Raw genomic sequence first — 19,952 nt, forward strand, 5'->3', positions numbered from 1 at the left:
ATGTAGTTCTGAGAATTTCCTATTACTGTAAATTAATTTCACTTCATTAAGTGGCTGGGTCACAGGCAAGGGAATAATAGCAGTCAGAGACACAGGAGATTACTGGTTTGAATAATCATAAATTGGCACCCACCACTTTCTCTCTAATATTGGAAAGAAGCTTCTGGCTGTCAAAGCCATTTGATTAATAAAAAACGCCTATGGATGTGAACTTTAAAGTTAGACAAGATAAAATTATTGTCTACACAAACAACATTTTACAGTGTGGAACAATGGATTCAGTCCCTGTGGGAGAGGATGGTAAAGATTTTGTTCTCTGTGTTACTTTGCTGTTATTTCAGGTCACATGTGATTACTCAAAGTCATTGACTCAGCAGTCTTACATTATGCAGAGAGGGCTCAGTTGTGAAGCGATTACTCCAAAGCATGGAGAGTTTATTATTTAGGTATTAATTTGTCCTCTCATGTAAATGATGATTTCTTCTGCCAAGATGATTATGATAGGGTCTAATAACAAGAGATAACTGTTGCTTTTTTAATATTCTTTTTTCTAAGTCTGACCCCATGTTTGTTGGAAACAACTGAAGAGAGACACACTAATTGCAGTAGATTTGTGATGAAAACACTAACATCTAAAGAAAGCTGAGGGGAGTAATTTTTCCAGTATCCAACTTCCCTTATACTGAATAGAAAGAATGAAGATGCACTGAAAAGCATCCTCAGCACAGGTGTTTCAGAAAAGGCTGTAAAACTGCTCCTTGGGGAGCAAACTGGAAACTACATGGTCAGAGATGCTGAATATAGGGTACAGCAGCTGCAGGGAGGTGCAGACAAGTTAGTCAGACCCCAGAGCTGTTGGAATTATGCTGGATATTCCTGCAGCATTTCCTCTGAAACCTCACACAGGGCATGGAAGGGAATTCCTGCTGCTCTCTTCTCAGCCATCCCCACTGCTCTCTCTCTTTAAACATGGGTGAAAGTTTCAATTATTACTCTTTCTGCATCAAACACAGCTCCTGATATCGAGTCTGTCTCCTCAGGCTGGAGCTGTATGTGGCACAAAGACTTTCAGCATTGCAGTCCTGTCTGGGAGAGAGAGGGAAGATGGTGGATCTTCTGAAAGCACTTTGGTGGTGGCAACACGTTGTCAGCTCTGTCAGAGGGCGGAGGGTGAGGGAAAGCTGGCAGGTCTTGCCTTGCTCTGAAAATACCACATGGTATTTATTCACTGTGTGCCTTTGACACACTCAGATGGAAGGAGTGGTGATGCTTTGTTCTGATTTTCTCCTTGTAGCCATGCTTGTCATAGGATTGCTCAAAAAGAAAAGCTTGTTGTAAAGATCGATCACTAATTTATCATTGTTTCTATCTTATCCAGACCGTATATGATGTATATCATGTAACTAAGGGTGGCATAATTACTTGGATAATTCTGCAAACATTTGCATATGTAAATTCAAAAGGGGAATTTGCATCAGCCTAATTAGTCATGCATTTTAAATCCCATTGATTTAAAAAGTATGGTACTGAAAATTTACAGCCATTTTTGAGTGGCTGTCACTTCACTTAAAACATTGAAAGAACTTTGATTTTTGCTTTAGACAGATGCTTCTGTCACCTTTTTTTTTCCCAAGGCTCCTCATTTTCTTCAGTAGTAATTCAAGCAGTGGTAAAAACAAGGCATTTCGGTTTATTTCAGTTATTACCAGATTATTCATCTGAGACAAGTTTTGAGCCTTTCCTAGCAAATAGGATGCAATAGCAAAGCTCAAGATTGCATGTAGTGCTTTCCCAAGCTGCACAGGCATGGAGCTCAAAAGCAGGACTTGAGAAGCATCAGTATATTAAACAATTTATAATGAGTTACTAAATGAAAGAGAAAGTTCAAGTTTTGTTAATTAATAGTGCATGGCGGTCGCAGAGAAGGATTTAGGCCCATGTGAAGGTTGTGAGAGCTGTATGATGTCTTAGTTGTTTTTAAATTACCCGAATAAAAGAGTTTAAAATCCATCCTGAGATTGCTTTTTGGATGCTCTTAATCCACCGCAGGTTCTAGCAGTGGAATTTCAAATGAGAATTTTGTAACAATGCCACAGAGTAGTTTTGGTTGTTACTGTTTTGGGTTTTTTTAACAATTAAGGGTTTTCTGACAAATTTATGGCACTTGTCTTGGATTAAAGATGTGCCCTGTGGTAGAGAGAGGGTATTTGGAAGTATATGTATGCATGTATGCATAGCTTTTACGGAAATGAGATTGTCTGTAGTTATTCTAAATGGGAATCGAGAGTTGTGATGGCTATTTATGCCTGTCAACCAAGGCCAAGAAAAGCACTGTCCTCCCCATGTTTTAGCTAGGTAGGTAGAGTAGAAAATAAATTTGCTTAGTTTTTGAAAGCTGGTGAAGAGCTGTTCTGCTTGTTCATTTCTCACAGCAGTTTCAGGTGGTGTGAGGTCACAGCTCTGAACAAAAGAGAGTGTGAGGACTGGGGAATCCTGTCATTGACTCTATCCCAAGAACCAGAGGCAGAGGTTTCTGAACAAGAATGCTTAAATATGAGAAGAATAGGTGCTGGAGTAACTAAGACTGAGTAAATGAAAGTTTGTGTTACTCATTAATATTTTTGAGTACACCTTACTGAGTCTAGTATACCTTATTTAGGCAAGACTCAGAAAATGAGAGACATGTGGCTCAACATTCACGGTTGTCTGTCATTTTAAAGAGAACACGAGAAAGAACCAATGGTCTAGGGTTTTCAAACAGCTGCAGTAAACTCTTCAATCTGTCTGGGGACACAAGGGGCCAGAGATGCTGTAGAGGGAGAGGAAGAGTTTGATGTTTGTAGGGGTTTATCTGCCACTGGGGGTAAACAGCTCCATCTGTCTCTGGGTTCGGAACGGAGTAAATAGCTGGTGAGCATTTCAGAATGAAGACAGGCTGTGTACTTTTAATTAATTTGGGAAATAAATCTTTCTCTGGAATAGGGAGTACAGAGTAGCTGAGGGAAAGCAAAATAATGGTATAGGAGAGTGCTGCAGTCTTCTCACTTGACTGATAGTTTTTCTGTTTCAGCTGTGCAGCACAGACAGGTGAGTAATGTCTTTTGCTTGTTGAGAGGGACAGGAAGGAATCAGCTGACAGAGAGAGACAGCCGAGACACAGATTTTAGAGAGAATTGCTGAATAGACTTAATGAAAAGCAACAGGGAACAATGGGAGGTGAGGAAGGGGGATGTTTGAGCATGGTACAAGGCTGCTGTGAGCGGCAATTTGCACAGAGCTCAGCCATGTGGTGTCTCATCTGACACAGCTAACTGAAGTGCTGAAATGGGCTCTCAAAGGCAAGGCATGAGGAAATCTAGCAGGGGAAATGGCTCCTTGCCACTTGTCCCACAAGTGTCGCCCTGGATGGGAAAGGCTCTCTCTCCCAGAAGCCAACAAATGGTGACATAAAAATCTACTTATTCAAACTGTTTCAGAAGGACTGCCCTCCTCTGTTTTCCTTTCCTAAAGCCACAGAAAGGAACGAATGCATGGCATATAGATAGAACAGAAACAAACTGTGTGCCCTAATAATTTACACTGGATTTCCAGGTAGGTGTATACCTTGACCAATAAATCCTACTTGGATATACCAAACCTAAATTCAATGGCCAAGACGTGTGCAAACATTTCTTACTTGTTAGCATAGCTGCTCACACAATCTTGCTGGTCTCTCTGATGCACATGCCTGAATAGTTGCAACATTGAATTTCCTACTCATGTCGGTCCTAGATTTGCAACATTTTATGCATGAATATATGTGTATGTGTCTGTTAAAATTCACATGTATACTATCAAGGTACATCAAACTTGAGAAAATTTGCTTATATTTTCCTAGGAATTTTATGATAAATCCGGGAGTCAATTTTTGTGAGTCTCTGTTCAGTGTGGTGAGAACTCAACTTTGTTTAAAATAGCCTTTATGCTTTGGATGTCACTGCTGACCCAATTTTCTTTCTTCCATTTTCCTTTTTTCTGTTTTATGTGCTTGTCCCCAGACAGATGTGTGGGTATGTATATATGTGGGAGTATATCCACACAAATGTGTACATACACAGACCTGTGTAGATATACCCTGGAAGGGGACAGATACAGATTATGGATTGACAGTTATGACCTTGAGCTTCAGATTTGTGAAGGAACAATCCTTCTGCCACCTTCCAGCATTCAATTAGTTAACAATCAAGCCACAGATTTAGGAGTAGCTGCAGGAGTGATGCAGTAGGATAGAATTTGCAAGTGCAAACTTGCAGTGATATAAGGTAAGCTTTAGTTTTCAGTTTAGTTTCAGTTTTAGTTTGAATTTTGTGATGGAGAAAGTTGTAAAAGGCAGAGATAAATGTGCATAGGCAGGAGAACACACCTCTAAAGCACTTTTCAAGCAGAGATACCAAATGAGCCAACAATAAAAATGTGTCTCTGGTCAGGTTCTCTGGGACATGGATAGTGTATCTCCAGGTGTGTGCTCTCTTTTCCCTCTTCTGGAGCAGAAACCAGCAGGTTCAGCACATCCTTTGCTGTGATGAACCCTTCTGCTGAAGACAAGAAAGATTGCAGATTTTTAAAGCAAGGATACTGTTGAAGGTCTTGAACAAGGATGAGTGACTTGAGCTCCTTGTTCTGTCTTGTGTTGTGGGTGATGTTTATCATGTTTATCACTTGATTTGTCTGCCCTCATTTCCAAATGCAAGAAAAGGTCTCATCATATTGTATTTATGTTTTTTTTCTACTCCTTTCTGTTGAAAACTCTTTCTGTATCATCTTAGTTTTCTCCAGTGGGAGTGGTATCAGCATGATTTGAGCACTGTGCTGGGTGGGTTTTCCCTCTCCCCAGAGCTGTCATACCTACTTTCATCAAGGAAATAGAGTTCCAGATCTCTTTACTTAGCTTTGGTGGGTATTTGTTTGTAATAGTCTCTTTTAAGGACCTATTAACTGATTTACTTTACATCTGAGCAAACGGAGTCTTGATAATCTTCTAAATACATCAGTTCCCTAGGATTTGAAGCAATATTTGAGAGGCAAAAGACTCCTGAGGAGAAAATCTTGTCCCCCTTGACTTGAATGGAGCTAATATTCATCCAATATTATTTTATTAATTCTTGAAACATATTTATTTTTTGAAAGTTCCTTAGGGCTGAAGTAATCAGTCTTCTTTTCTCAGCCTCAAATTCAGACTATAGTAATTCAGCTACATAAATAAATGGACTTTGAAAAATGAGTTCTTCTTTAGCAGTCAAGCTTTAGTAAATAATAAACATTATGGTAGACAATCCTTATCACAATGGTAAAGGATTACTGCTTTTGTACTTAATGCTTAAAAAAATTAGAACACCTTAATCTTTTAAAAACAATTTGGGTTTGGAAAAACAAATTACATTGAAGCTGACAAGATGCTTGCCAAGTTCCAGGAGATGCAATTTACAGCATCTGAGATATTAAGCCTTGAATGCCTGAGTTCCTAATAGAAATAGAGCCTCAGTATTAACTCTTTCAGCTCTGCTATAGTATACGATATATAAAGTGCATATTTTTGTGTCTTTCTCATAAAACCCAGGAGGCTGCTGCTGGGTTTCTGTACTGTCCCAGTGGCACCAGATAAGTAGTTTCAGACTTAATCCCTCAAGCCCAACACCAAAGTCTTTTCTGAAAGAGTCGCCTAAGAAATGTTGGCTTCAATGAAAATACTTTTCAGTGGTTACATTTACTGACCATTTCTTTCTATCACAAGTCTTTTCTGTCTGTTCCTCTTCATTAGCTGAATCCTGCTTCAATTTGTACTGTACATCTATCTCACCTGTAGATAAATCTTACTTTATCCAGAAGTAACTTTGCAGTGACACCTGACTAAGTGAAGAAAGACTTCTTTTTCTTTTCTGTATTATTTCTTTTCTGTCTCAAGTACATATTTCTGGTCCTAGCTGACCTCTTCTTCTGTGCTGTCTGGTGACAAGCCTGTTGATTTGTCCCTCATGCAATTCAACAGTTCCTGCGATTGTGTGAATCTCCAATCTTCTCAAATTTATTTTTCCTTCAAGTGATTTGTGGTTATTGCTACATCCCCTGTCCTCTTTCCTCTCTTCTTCATTTATGGTTTTTAATCTTCTATGTGTTATCCTGACCACCCATAGGTCTCAGCCCTTGGATTTTGTCTTCCTCTGTGCTTGCAGAGTTCTTCTGGTCTCTTTATTGGCTTGTCTGTTTGCTCTCTGCAGCATCTCTGTTTCTGTTTGTAGAGAAAAGTGTCAGTCACAGCCATAGACACCTGTAACATGTGGTCAAATGCATGGCCTTGCTCAAAAGCCTTGTGTGCCTAAGTAGATTCTGCAAACAGGGACATTTGACCACAGCACAACCCTTATGAATAAAGCCATCATCACCTAATAGGCTTGAGTCTTGTTTCTATCTCCCATGGATTTCCCCTCAAGGAGGATGGATTTCATGCCAAAGTCCTTGTTTGGCACTGTTTGTTGTATTGTTATACAACAGGTTGCTGTCACTTCATCTTCAGAAAAAGAAATTAACACTTGATGGGTGCTTTCATACATTAGCCTGAAATTTGAATCCATTTTAATGGGGTATACACTGGAACAATTAATTTTATGTTTTCTAGTCATAATTTGTCACAAACATAATTGTTGAATTAAAACTGTACTTTCCATATTATTTTGGGGACTGATTTTCTTCTCCAAGCAGATCATTAGAGCTTTAAAAGATAGATTGATAGTCCTCTACATAAATTATCCTGCATAAATGATGTACCATATAGTGGACTTGATTTTTTTGTCAGTGAGTTGTAGGCTACATTAAACATAATAGAAATTTCTCTTGCAGATCCTTTCATACCTGCATGGATGGAATGATAAAAAACGGTGCTAAGGGTAGTGTATCCCAAGTCAAACCAGCTCATATTTTAAAATTAAGATCTTATTAATTTCCATTTTTTGCTTTTCTGCATTTGTAGGGAAACTCAGGTGCATGGAAATTCTTAAAAAAAAAAAAGTATGTTTTGCCTTAATTCTGCCTCAGAAACAATGGGCGGGGAGGAAATTGCAGCACTTAAAATGCTAAAAACTATTTTGTTTCAAGAGCAGAATCAAGGCACAGTCTGTAATGTATGCAGGTGTCCCTTGAGTCAGAAGATAAACTGTTTCTCCAGACGGTGTGGAAAGGTTTGATGTCAAAAACCCATTTGTCTATAACTTTGCAAACACTGTGTGAGCTTGTGTTAGTTAGACGAAGCAGAAATTTCTTCCAAGGATGAAATATGGGTTTTTTTTAAATTAGTAACTTTGCCTTACTCTTCTGAATAACTGTGTGCAAGCCTTTAGGAAAAGTAATTATGTTTTCCACTCGAATCTGCTCATGCCCCATAACTGCAATATATATTTTTAATATTATTCTTGCTGCCAAAGATAAAGCTGATGCAAACTGGCAGTAATGAGATCACCATGGGACTGCCAGTGTATCTCCGCAAGCTTTCAGAAAGTATAGGTGCAAAACATCACAGGATTGGACCCAAGTGGTGAATATTTGAACATCTGCTTGAAAGAAAAATCTGCAAGCAAAAAATCAATTTATTTATTTCCTGCTTCCCCTTGGCATGAGCTGTAAAGCACAATGTGCTGGGTGGCTGCTGCCTTTGTGTGCCCTTTATAAGCCTGTAAGGCTCTGCATAAAGTCCTTGACATTGTGGAGACACTGAGGGAGAGGTGGCCGTTCCATTGCCACCATCGCTGCTCCCCAAGGGTTTCCCTCCTCTGCAGCATCCTGAGAGTTATCACCTGGCAAATGCACAGCAGCCCTGTCTCCCCAGGCAGCGTAAAGAACAGCAAATATTCGTTCCTCTTGGCAAGGCTGGTCAGGAAGAGCTTTGTGGTTTGAGATGGTTAAGGTGTTCTTTAATGCTCACACAGCCTGTGGCACAGTTTGTGCATGTAAAGTGCCCTCTGACTGATGAGAAGGTCCTCAGACCTGTAAGCACTTCACTTTATTTATGTATTTGTTTTGCAATTGAAAGCAGAAGAGTGCTGTAGGCAGAAAAGGGACTGTTTTGAAAGGGATTATGTTTCAGGCTGACTATTGCCATCTTTCCTTTAAAACCAGACATGATTTAAAAAAAAAAACAAAATTAAGAGAAGAGATAGAATGTATGTGAATGGATGAAAATATGGATACTGGACAGGGTAACCTTTGATGTTGGTATACCTTTCCAAGTTCATAGAGTTTAAAACCCCATAACATATGCAAAATAGCAGCTTTGCAGTGTGATTGGCAACTATGCTAGAGGCAATGAATTAGTATTAAAACTGTAAGTTCTTGAAAATCAACGTGGTCTCTTCACCCTATAGCTGGTTCTTCCATTTCAGAGTTTGTGGTCCATGACTCTTGGAGCTTCAGCTGTCATCCTATCAGGACAAAGCTTGTGCCTTTTGAAAGGGGAAATTAGGAATGTGTAAATTGTGTTTTCACTGTTTGGTGTTGTGTGCACATTAGAGTGGTAAGAAGTTTGCTGCTTTCTTTAAGGAAATAGTTACCATCTGCTGTTGATACCTGCAAAAAGATCAAACTCTGGAAACCTCTGTGCAAACTCTACGTAGTTATGTTGAACTTGCAGTGCAAGCTGGAGTTGAAAACTGTTGTTCTGAGCAGAGCTGAGAAAGCCCAGTGAATGGGACTGGGGTATGGGCTGAAAATGTTATACCCTGACTGTGGAGGGGTACTCCCTCCTTGAGGATGGAGGGCAATCATCCATGCTGAAAATAGGTTTCTTTGCCCAGGATCTATGCCTGAAAAAGCATTTTTAACCTTCAGACCAGTGTCCAGTCAACCCCCTTATAGGCCTTCCAAACAGAAGACTTGAATTTTTATATTATTTCAGTGGCAATTCCTTTTCCTAATGGAAGGTAGGAGGAGAATCAAATAAAAAATAACAACAGCAAAAATAAAAAAAAAAGAAAAAAATGGGGAAAAAAAAAAGCCAGCCTCCAAGTGCTGGCCAGTTCTGATGAATTTCAGTTTGTTCTGTAGAGTTTGACTCTTTCAGGTGTACAGTTCTCAACAAAACATTACAAAACTATTTTTAAAAAGTCTCTAAAAAGTGAGGCTTTGTAATAGAATATAGATGTACAAACCTATTATTGTCAAAAAAATGCAGCATTGAAGGAAGCAAAATTTATTTATTCTTTTAAAACAATTCATTGGGTCTTCAAATTCAGCTCGGCATGTGGCTGTGGTAAAATTTGCTGTACCATATTTCTGGGAGGTTTTGTTCTTTAGTTAACATTAGATTCATGTCTTTACGGAAATGTTGCTTTCTGGCAGCTGTGCAATTATCCAGTGTCACTACTGTGCCATGTAGTTAAATGGTCAATAGTTAGCATGTTTATAAACGCTGTGTGACATTTGGGCTTTGAAGAGTAACTTCTTACTGAATGCTTTTGGAAGAGTTCCATATATGGTATTTTTATGCATCGCTCAGTGGAATGTGCACTAAATGGAATGGCAACGGAGATTGACTATAATAAGCATTACGTATGAAATGGGAATCAGATTAAGCAGAAATCCCAGTGCATTACATCAAAATGATTAAGGCTAAAATGATAGGCAGTGCCACATATATTAAGTAGTTACTCAAGAACAATACAGCTGCATAGCCAGAGGAAGTTTCAGCAGTCTCCTCCTGATCTTCCTGTGGTTTTCTTAATTTCCAATATTTCTCTTGATTAACGTTTACCTTTTATGTAGCTGTCCTTCAGTGGTTTTTTTTCTGATCACCTATGACCCAAGTAACAGGCAACTAGTGCAGTGCGAACTTTAAAATTTATATTTTAGTTTGAGCTGTTAGCAAATTATATTGTGCAAAATATCAGGTACACCTTTTAATTAGCATTCATCAACTCTAGGGGTGTGTGCTAAAAGCGGGTGAAGGTTTGGGTCATATTTGCTCCTCTTTATGTGAAATGCCTTGTTAGCACCCAAAAATGGAATTCAGTTGTGGATGGTATTTGGGAATTTGCTCAGGGATGTGTTTTATTTTTTCCCCTTTTTCTTTTTTTTTTTTTTCTTCCTTTCTTCTTCCCACCCTTCTTTTTTATTTTTATTCCCCACTCCCATTAGGCTGAGTTATTTATCTTGAGAAGGAAGTGAGACAGAGGTCAAGAAAGAACCATCGCATATCGTTTGGCCAGGGAACATAAATGAAATATTACAGAGTTTATGGGGAACGAGAACTCTGGATAGCTGACTCAGACTAATGATAGTATAGAGATCTCCATGACCGACTTGGCCTCTCTTTTGTGGGAGATTCAGGCTGAATATGCCAGGTTTATAGGCTGGTGGTAATGGAGGATGGTTAAAATACCATCCAGTTTCATGATAGCTTTTCCTTGTGCTTCATCAGGACCATGGAGGTAAGAACAGCTTTTCTCAGCAGTGCAGTTCTGCAGAAGTATCAGGCTTTATGTTCTAATGTTTCAGTGCATAACTTGAAAAAAGGTCCCTGCTGAGAGAGGGCTTTCAGTAATGTGTTTATAGAGTGCAGACCAAGATCTTACATATAGAGAAATATCAAAAACTGTGGGTGCTAAAGGCATGTTATGCTTATGGCCCATTAATGACTTGTACAAAGCTCATAGGTACCAGGATTCAGAATTGGCAGCTTCTGGTGTAAGTGTGGGGAAATGAACTCCATCATTGACACAAGATGTGGTGATCAGGGAGATAGGTGAGCTGGCTAGGTGCTTTTGCAAAAACATGTACATGCACTGTTCTAGGAATATGTTCAGAAAAAAGAAGAGTATAGAATTTCTGGCAACACTTTTTTATTACAAATTCAAATTCTTGGAAAATGAGGTTCAGTAAGGAAAGGACAGTTTCAGAAGATTTTCTGATCTGAAAAAATACATAATGGAAATTCTTTAAATGCCCATTTTACCATTTAGAGAAGGAAAAACTTCATATTTCGCTTTGAAATGATATTTAGACATTTTAGTTAGTCTATATTAAATAAGAAAAATAAATTTACAGGCCTGATCCAGTTTACTGCAAAAATCAGTGTACTGATTTTTTTCCTTTCAAGATTCTGAGTCTGAATTATCCTAGTTTTATGGCTTTTTATCTGTAGTTGGGATGTTGTACTGGAAAATTTTGGTTTAATCCATGTTGTAATGGTACCATTACCAATTAAGCTTTAGCAACAGTATCAGTTTGGAGTGTTCTTTCATACACTATAAGAATTATAATATTTATATAAATAATTTATTGGGGCTAGTAGTGCTCACTTTATTTTTAATCTAATAATGTTCCTCTGGAGATACTGAGCCAAGAGGTATTTATTTAAAATACAAAGGAAGGAAGGTTCTAGGGAAGTACAAGAATTTCAGTTACTGCTACAGAGAAACTGTTTTTCTGTGAAGTTCTATTACCTATGCAAGTCACACCTGGACAAGAACTGCACTATTTTAATTGAAGAAATTTCTAAATATAAATTTGGCTATCTAGGGGATATAGAATGAACACATCTGTTCTACCAAAATTGACTTTTTCATATCTGCTATCTAAACTTATTTGTATCCAAGACATACAAAAAGCTTCTCAGATAAACAGGTGCACTTTGCTATTGCCCAGTTAATTGCTGTCAATTGTATTGCATTGGAAATTTGGTCTGTAGCTCTTCTTTGGGATCAAAACCAGTTCTCTGATTCTTAGGATGCTTTCCTGGACATTTAAATCAAGAACTGAGCTATTTTTAAAAATACAAATCCATCTCCTGCAGTGAAACCCAGCAGCTGGACCTAAGTTTGACTCAGGTTACAAAATGCTATAGAGAAGATAGTGACTTCTTTTTTTGCCCTACTGCAGTTCTACTAGAGTAGATTTCAAAATGGTTCTAAAGACTTCTTCTTATCTTTGGGGGATGGAGGAAAGAAAACACAGTGGGTAAATAATTCCTCCAAAGATATAAAGGGGAAAGAAAAAAAAAAAAAAAGCTGCTTTTGGAAGCAGGTGAATGAAACCTTACTTAGGACAAGGGCTGGAAAGAGTTTTCTTTTGAAACCTGTTTGGGGCAAATGTAAATTGAGCAGGTAATGAATTAATGAGAGTATTCCCATGAGAAAGATTTGCAAAGAACTGAGATTTAGACATGATTACTTCCCCAAGCCCTCCTTTGCTTATACCTTCCTTATGAATAATTAATTTTTTTTTTTAAAGAAAGTATAAAATGGGTTTATCCGTCATTGTCATGCTGGTCTGCAGGAAGAATCAGCTCTTCTGCAGGGTGTTTCCTCTGATACTCCATGGGCAGCAGTTCTGTGCCTGGGCTCTGCTCTCAGTGCTGAGGGAGACTTTGCTGATGACCCCACGTGTTCTCTTTTTTACACTGTGAGGGCATAAAACTCAGGGGTTCCTCTGGTTTTGGTCTCTCCTCAGAGACACCAGCTCAAGCTGTTATTTAGTTACTGCACCAAGATTATATTGTTTTATGGGTCGGGATGGCTGAGACACTGCTATGGGAAACCTGGGATGCAGTCAGAAAGGAGCCTGGACTGTGTGAGGGGCAGGGTGCAGCTGGGAAGGAGCTTCTGTCCCTCAGCTGTCACTCAGGTGTGTGACAGCCACGGCAGCTCCTGGATCCTTGGACAGGGAAATGTTTTCTAACAAAGACACCCTGGGGCTGGCCATGGTCTGTCTGGATGGCTGCTAGGGGTCTGCAGTGGGGTACAGCTGTGTAGGAGGAGCTGTGTGACAGGGCCTGGGGCACAGGCCTGTGGTCTGGGGATGATCCAGTGACATGGGGCACTCGCTGCAATGCAGGTGCATCTGCTCCCTCATGACAGCTGTACTTAGTCATGGCTTCGAGGCCTGCTTTCAGCTGGGATAGAGTTAATTTTTCTTCCTGGTAGCTGCTCAGTGCTGTGTTTTGCAATCAGTGTGAGAGTAACACTGATAACACACTGATGTTGTGGTTGTTCCTAAGGAGTGCTCACTCCAAATCAAAGACTTTTCATTTCCCATGCTCTGCCCGTGAGGAAGTGCACAAGGAGCCAGGAGGGAGCAATGCCAGGACACTGACCCAAAGCAACCAAAGGGTTCCGTACCATTCCATACCATAGAGCATCATGATCAGTATATGAACTCGGAGAGTTGGCTGGCAGCACCGATGGCTGCTCGGGCAGGGGCTGGGCATTGGTCAGCAGGTGGGGAGCAGCTGTATTGTGCATCATTGTCCTTCTGAGCTTTATTTTTCTGTATCTGTTTTCTCCCTTTCCATTACAGTTATTTCTTAAAGATTTTTTTTAATTATTATTAAACTGTTTGTTTATATCGCAACCCACAGGTTTTACCTTTTTTTTCCTGATTCTCCTCCCTGTCGCACTGGGAGAGGTGAGAGTGGTAAACAAGTTGCTGCATGGTACTTGGTTGCTGGCTGGGGTTAAACCATGGCAGCTGGCAAGAGATTTGGTTTTAAGTTCTTCCAGAGTTTCTTAGGACACCCTTTTCAAATTATTTTCTGTGAATTCCCCAGTTTACCCTCTGCTTTGTTTTTTCATTGTGGAAAGCTATGATGCTCTTTATCCTCACCATTAAGTTAAAGGATGTGCAAGTAATAACTTTTGCTACTTTGGTATCCCTCCTAGCAAAACAGTCTGGTGGTTCTTTTATATCATGGATTCAGGGTGGCAACCCTTGTTTCCAAAAATTGAGACACAACAGGAACATCTGTGTTTGCCATCTGCAAGACATTTCCTTCTAGGATCCCAGAGTTGGTTACAGGGCTTCCAGACATTCCTCCTGCCTGTTCCCCTGGGTGCACAGTGAGGAGACAACAGGTTTGTAACTATAACACTGATGCATGTAATTCTAAACTCTCCAGCACATCCTGCTGTCACTGGAACACAGCTTGCCCAGGTCTGTTTGAACACCCACAGCATCTCCTCTCAGCTGTGTCTGGCCGTTCATCCCTGCATCCCTTTTTATGCAGCCTGCTTTTTGCTGTTAACAGCAAGGTGCTGACCCTGGCAAAGCAGCCAGGTAGTGTGGGAAAGAGCCTTCCCTATTACTGGCCTGCCATTATATGCTTGGAAAGGTTTTCAGTTTCAGATTTTTTGAGAAGGTCAGGAAAGGATTGTTTCTATTGCCTTTTTTTTTCTTTTTTTTCCCCTCCTCTGCAGAATTCATTTATTTCTGAACATAGCAGTATTTATTGCTTACTTTCCTAACTTCTTCGTTTAATCCTGTAACTGCCATTAGATAAAATAATGAACTGAGTTACTTATTCATAAAGGCAATGTAAATATTTGTTTTCCACTGTATTCCAATAAAATAATGTTGTCATGGATTATTGGCAGTAAATTATTTTAAGTTATATATTTAAAAGTATGCAAAGCTATATACATGAAACTATCTTTGACTGTTTTTATGAAGCTTCTTATTCTTTTCTTTTATCAGTGTTGCTATGAGAGCTGAAATCTTAATGCTCATATTTTGATTTTCACTGTCTTATTTAATTTCTATTGCAAATGCTTTCTACTGAAAAACTGTGAAGTTTTCTGCATTCACTGCTCCCTTTCCCATCTTCCAATTCTGGCCCAATTCTGATAGTATCATTTTTATGCTGTCATTTATAGGGGTCCACTGAGTGAATTATAACTCTCTTGTTTGGCTTCTGCATTTTACATTTGGATCTTGAAAGGTAGTTGGGGAGGAAGAAGAGCACAATCTCAAATAAACTTCTTTTTTTCCAAATTGGTAGAAGTTATTTGCTGCTCTGAGATAAAACAAATGAAAGATGGATGCTCTTTAATTTCCAGTGTGCTGTTTATCTCAAAAGCAGATTTTCTATTTGATAGAACTATCGTGAAGCATTACTCCCAAGTGTCACCCAGACCCTATCTACATAGAAAGTATAAAATGAACTAGGACATTTTGCACCTATATTAATAATTTTTCCATAAAAACTATAGCATATTTTAACCCATGAATCCTTCCCCAATAGATGGCAGTGCTTTTGCTCAGCCACAGTGATTTCACAAATTCATAGCCTACTTTCTTTATATAGGGTACATTTATCAAACTGGATGGAATAGGTCCTTCAAGGATGTTTCATTGACATTTTTTTCATTTTGAATGGACCGACACAATCTCAAATAGCAAGATCCTGCATAGCTTGAATAATTAAAAATGGGTAACTATAATCTCCTAAGTGATGACAGCTTTTTCTTCTTTAAAGTGAAAAAACCTCAGTAAGTTACAAACATTAATTTCTTTCTTATTTTGAGAATTCTCAGTAAATTTCCTTATGATAACACAGGTCTCCAGGGCCTTGCTTTTCGCACTGCTTAACTTTCATGAGCCTCCAGCAATATAGTGGTGCTATCAGAAAGCTGAAACCTGAGAGCTGTTTTTCAATTTTTTTTTTCTTTTTTAAGATTTTTTAGGATGGCAAGACTGTAAATATGGCACAAAATGCATGATGTTTCTGCTCCCTCTCGGCACATTTTAGTTTCGAGTAGTGGTTCATGTTATGTGTTGCAGTTCTGAACAGAAGATATTTAGAGCATTTAGACTTGACTACCTACGGTGATGTTTCTAAATATATTTCAAGCTATTAGGATGCAGAGCCATTGGCTCTGTAGGAGGAGTGCTGAATGGTCTGGCACTCCGATGACTAAAGATAAACTCTTAACAACCTAAATTTAGGCACCTCATTTAAAAAACTTTGGCCCAGATATGTGAACCCAGAAGAATGAGATACAATAATTCATTTCAAATTCCCTGGCTCTTCGTCTCCCCAGACTGAGCATTTATTCATACAAATTGCTCAGCGTTGCAGATGAATCACAAAATGTAGCCAGTGCAATAACTCTGCACCTGAGCATTATTTAATTCTGCTTGGCTAATGCTAGCAGCACTTTGCTTTTTCTCTATATGTTACAGCACCTGGCTATTTTGGCTTTGCCTGAGTATGTTTGGGAGGTGAATAGGGAGAAAATGTACACATTTTTGCCCTCCTGTTCATCACTGCTATCTTTCCTAAGAGCTGTTGTTCCTCAGTTAGGTGGTCAGTTTAATGTTCCTCCCAGCTTAAAAGAAATGCAAGGGAGGCAATTACCAAGAGGACAATTTTTCACTGCATGTTTAGGAGAGGATTATTTTGTCAGAAGTGTTATCTCTAGTGGTTCTCATCTGATTTGACACCAGATTTCATTATTTTCCTATAATGCTCATTACGATGATGAAGAGAAGTACTGTGTCCTGCCTGTGTTGGTTTTCCTTTTTCAATGAGTTTGCAGTTTTTCTTGGGATTTTTGTCTTTTTAAAGGAGTATTTCACCCTGTGGACATGAGAAATAGATGAGGTATGTGTGTTGCCCACAGTTTTCTCCTGTGTTTGTGTGGGCTACACTTATGAGCAAAACTGTAAAACACAGTTACTTAGGCAAGTAAGTAACTTACACCTTTTTAAAAGGCACAGTATAAGCTAAGATTAATGTTTCTAATGCTGGTGTTGGCTACTTAGCAAAGTTTTGCTGCATTTTTTTACTGGGATCGGATATCCCTTAGCCTGTATTGAGGATGGATCTCTTGTCATTTCACTGCAGCCTTAGAAGTCGTGGGCGTTTATTCTAAGCCAGTCATCTGTAGTCAGTGTCATAAGAGAAGGTGATTCATCCCATCTGACACTAAATATCTGAGAGGCTTATTATGCAAATGTGTTCTGAAGAGGAAGGTGGTTGATGATGTTCCTGCTCAGCCCAATGCTACAGTCTACAGAGCCTCTCTGTACCAATGCAGTCATTTTTGAAATAGAGGGTGGAAATCATCCAGGTTAAAAACCAGTAGCTGGAAGTATTTTGTTCATCTGTATGTGTTTGGGTTTTTTTAATGTGGTTCATTGCAGTGATTCATAGGGCCATTTATAACAGAGAGATAAGAATATCTGTTCAATAAATGGGGTCATACCGGCACAGAGGAAAGAAGTGGTTGAAGGCAGGAACATTCAAAACCGTGTAATGAATTGCCTCCTGAAATCCATGTGTGCACTGTTTTATTAGGTGAGATGAACACACAGTAGTAATTGTTTAACCATGTATTAAGCAGGACATTAACAATATCACTGGCAGTGTAGTGTACACCTCTCCATGCTTGCTATCCCTTTATTAGACTATTAAGTGTCTTTAAGTGAGCTTATCTTTGTCAAACAAAGGGGACAGCTAGGAACTTCTATGGCTATTGCCACATCCTTCCGCTGAGGTTCTCTCTCAGTACTAATAGAGCAATCTTTCCCAGTTTTAGCTTCCCAGTGGGTTATATGTGTGTGGATAAATATACAAACTGGAGAGATGAGGTGTTTCCTTATAACATGTAGTGATTATCCAAGTTCATACCAGGAAGACAAAAAAGTGACCATGCAAATCATAACTTTGTCTTGAGCCTTATGAAAACACCAAGAGAGGATGAACTCTCCTATAAACATCTGAACTTCATTTAAGCATCTCACTGTCATGTTTTTAATTAAATAGGTTAATTAGCAGATAAACTATCAGAGATGTAATGAGCCAGAGACAATACATTTTGGGAGGCATATTGAAAAGAAACCCAGCCAAGTAGTATCACAGAGAAGTTAGATGTCCTGAACTGCATGCTTTGTGTGCAGTTATTCATCACAGGATCCCTTATGCTGATGTACCACCCTGCCCCTGTATGCTTTTCTGGTACATACACATGGTCAGGGGGCTTTAGGAACTGAAGTTAGAGAAGGGTGGCTACCACCAGTGAAATACTGTTCCATGAAACAGCAGAGGAATAGATGAAAAGAACTACACTGAAACAATGTCAGTAGCAATGAAAACAATCAAAATGAGCTTTATAGTACATTTTTATATAAGTTCTTTCTGGAATATATTTCCCATGTTTTATTTATTTTTATTGTTATGTTTCTTTTTATTTTTGTAGGCTGTGGAAACCAACCTTGCATCAAAGGATAGTCACTGGGTCTATGTAAATGAGGTAAGAAAGTCAAAAGAGAAAACACAGCTTGCTACATTGACTCATCACCATCTTTTGTTTCATATGTTTTGGCACACCAAACTGAGCAAACATTGAGCATTTTTGCTTTTTCAATGGCACAAGGTTCAAACTCTGTGGTGTCATTGCTTGTCTGTCTTAGTTGAATTGGCATAGTTTGAACACCAGAGGTCAAGATAAAGCTTCCAACATACCTCAGAGCAGCTGGGAAACTTCATTTTTACCTTCCTGCTGACAGTATTTCATTAGCTATTTAGGAAGCAAGGAATATCTCAAAAGAAATCTCAAATACAGGCATCTCTCTGCCAGCAGCTCACCCTTCACTGTTGTAAAATCCTGCACAGAGATGCCAGGAGAGGAAGGAGTGCCGAGGCTGCTTGGGAGCTTAGTCCATTCAAATGTGCATTTCCATGATACGCAGGCTTTCTGTAGTGCAGAACTGGGTTGGTGTACTGGCCAAGATCCAGAATAGATTAAAATCAAACTGTGATGTTTCCCCTCTGCAGCAAATGGTATCCTGTCCTGCTAAAATGATTATTTATTTTACCTTAGTGCCATGATGCCCTAATGGGAATCTGTTCAGATTCACATTTAAGAAAACAATGAAATGTTGTACCATATATAGTAATCTATAAATCACTGATAAATGGCAGTATTTTATATATTTCTGGTTTTAATGATGATTCATTAAAAGATAGCGAAATATTTAATTTTAAAAGAATAATGTTCACTGTCTTATTTTTATATTATAAATGCATAGGCTCTAATTTAATAGCCAATTCCTCTGTTAATTTCTCACTCCTTTCTTTGCACCTAGCTAATAATTTTGGATAGGCAACTTTTAATGGTAACTATAAATTGCATTGTGTGGCATTAGACAGGCTCTGTAATTAAATAGGGGTTAGGGAAAGCAAGTGAAATCCCTGCTTGTAAAGGCTTCATAAGTTCTTTCTAGTCCTTGTTTCATTTAAGTACCTCCTGGTTTGTCAGCTGCTGTAATGACCCACTACAAAACATCAGCAAGATGCCCAGAGAGTTAGTGTTTATATTCACATAAAGATAATACAGTGCATATTTCCCTAAACATTTATAGAGAGGGAGTGTTTGTGAACTTTTTATTGCTGCTGTTATTGTTCAGATGTTAAAACTCACTTAATGAAGACTCAATGTGTCACATGGTGACAAAAGCCTTCAGCACTGATGCACTAACATGTGCACACGTACACACACAAACACATCTCACAGGGTGTCGGTTCTGCTTCTCTCTCGGAAGCTTTTGTTTGTTTCTCCTTTGTGGCTGAAGACTGGGTAGGGAAGCTGTGAGAGCAGCGTGTAAATTTAGAGTATAACTTTCTAGTGAAAAATATTAGTGCACATAATTTATAATTATCTTAAAATGCAGTTAAATTCAAACAGACAATTACAGAAGCTTTTTAGACTCCTGAAACTTTGGAGAAGTCATTGCAGGCAAAAAGAGGAGAAAGTATCTTGCCTGTCCCTTCTTTAACAGAATACTGTTGGTCTTTGTGTGTGTGCTTGAAGCTACTGTGGAAAGAAGGTACACTGAGCATCCCCATGGATGCACCTTCAGAAATATGAAGGGCTTGCTTCTTATTGAAGTGAGCATCCTCCCATGCTAGCAAGAGGACAGACTGATCATGCTTTCCATGTACATGTTTCCAGTCAGTGGTAGTGCGAACAGCCTGAATATTTGATGGAAAGATGATGCTGGCTCTTGCTGTGATTTGCAGAATGGAATTAACTTTTAATTCCCAGCAGTCAAATCAGCTCTTTTTGATGTATTTCCACAAGAGTAGAGGTCCATTATGCAAATGGACCAAAACCTCAGACAGTCCTTTTTTTTTCTCCTGGGCAGATTGAGGA

The 19,952-nt window shown here is 38.9% G+C and overlaps 1 protein-coding gene across 16 annotated transcripts in view; it reads left to right on the forward strand.

The window, feature by feature from the left end:
* GRID1 (glutamate ionotropic receptor delta type subunit 1) overlaps window positions 1-19,952 on the forward strand; it is a 538,463-nt gene that overhangs the window by 403,920 nt on the left and 114,591 nt on the right. For all 16 annotated transcript variants that reach the window (XR_014852992.1, XR_014852991.1, XR_014852993.1 and 13 more), the window contains one exon: window positions 17,997-18,050. Coding sequence is in view for 13 of the 16 variants with exons in the window: in XM_085064174.1 (XP_084920300.1) it covers window positions 17,997-18,050 (54 nt within the window). In the remaining 3 variants the exon portion in view is untranslated. The remainder of the gene's footprint in view (window positions 1-17,996; window positions 18,051-19,952) is intronic.

The sequence above is a fragment of the Lichenostomus cassidix genome, chromosome 6, assembly GCF_008360975.1.
Source record: "Lichenostomus cassidix isolate B80296 chromosome 6, HeHo_3.0, whole genome shotgun sequence".
In the NCBI taxonomy this organism is placed as follows: Eukaryota; Metazoa; Chordata; class Aves; order Passeriformes; family Meliphagidae; genus Lichenostomus; species Lichenostomus cassidix.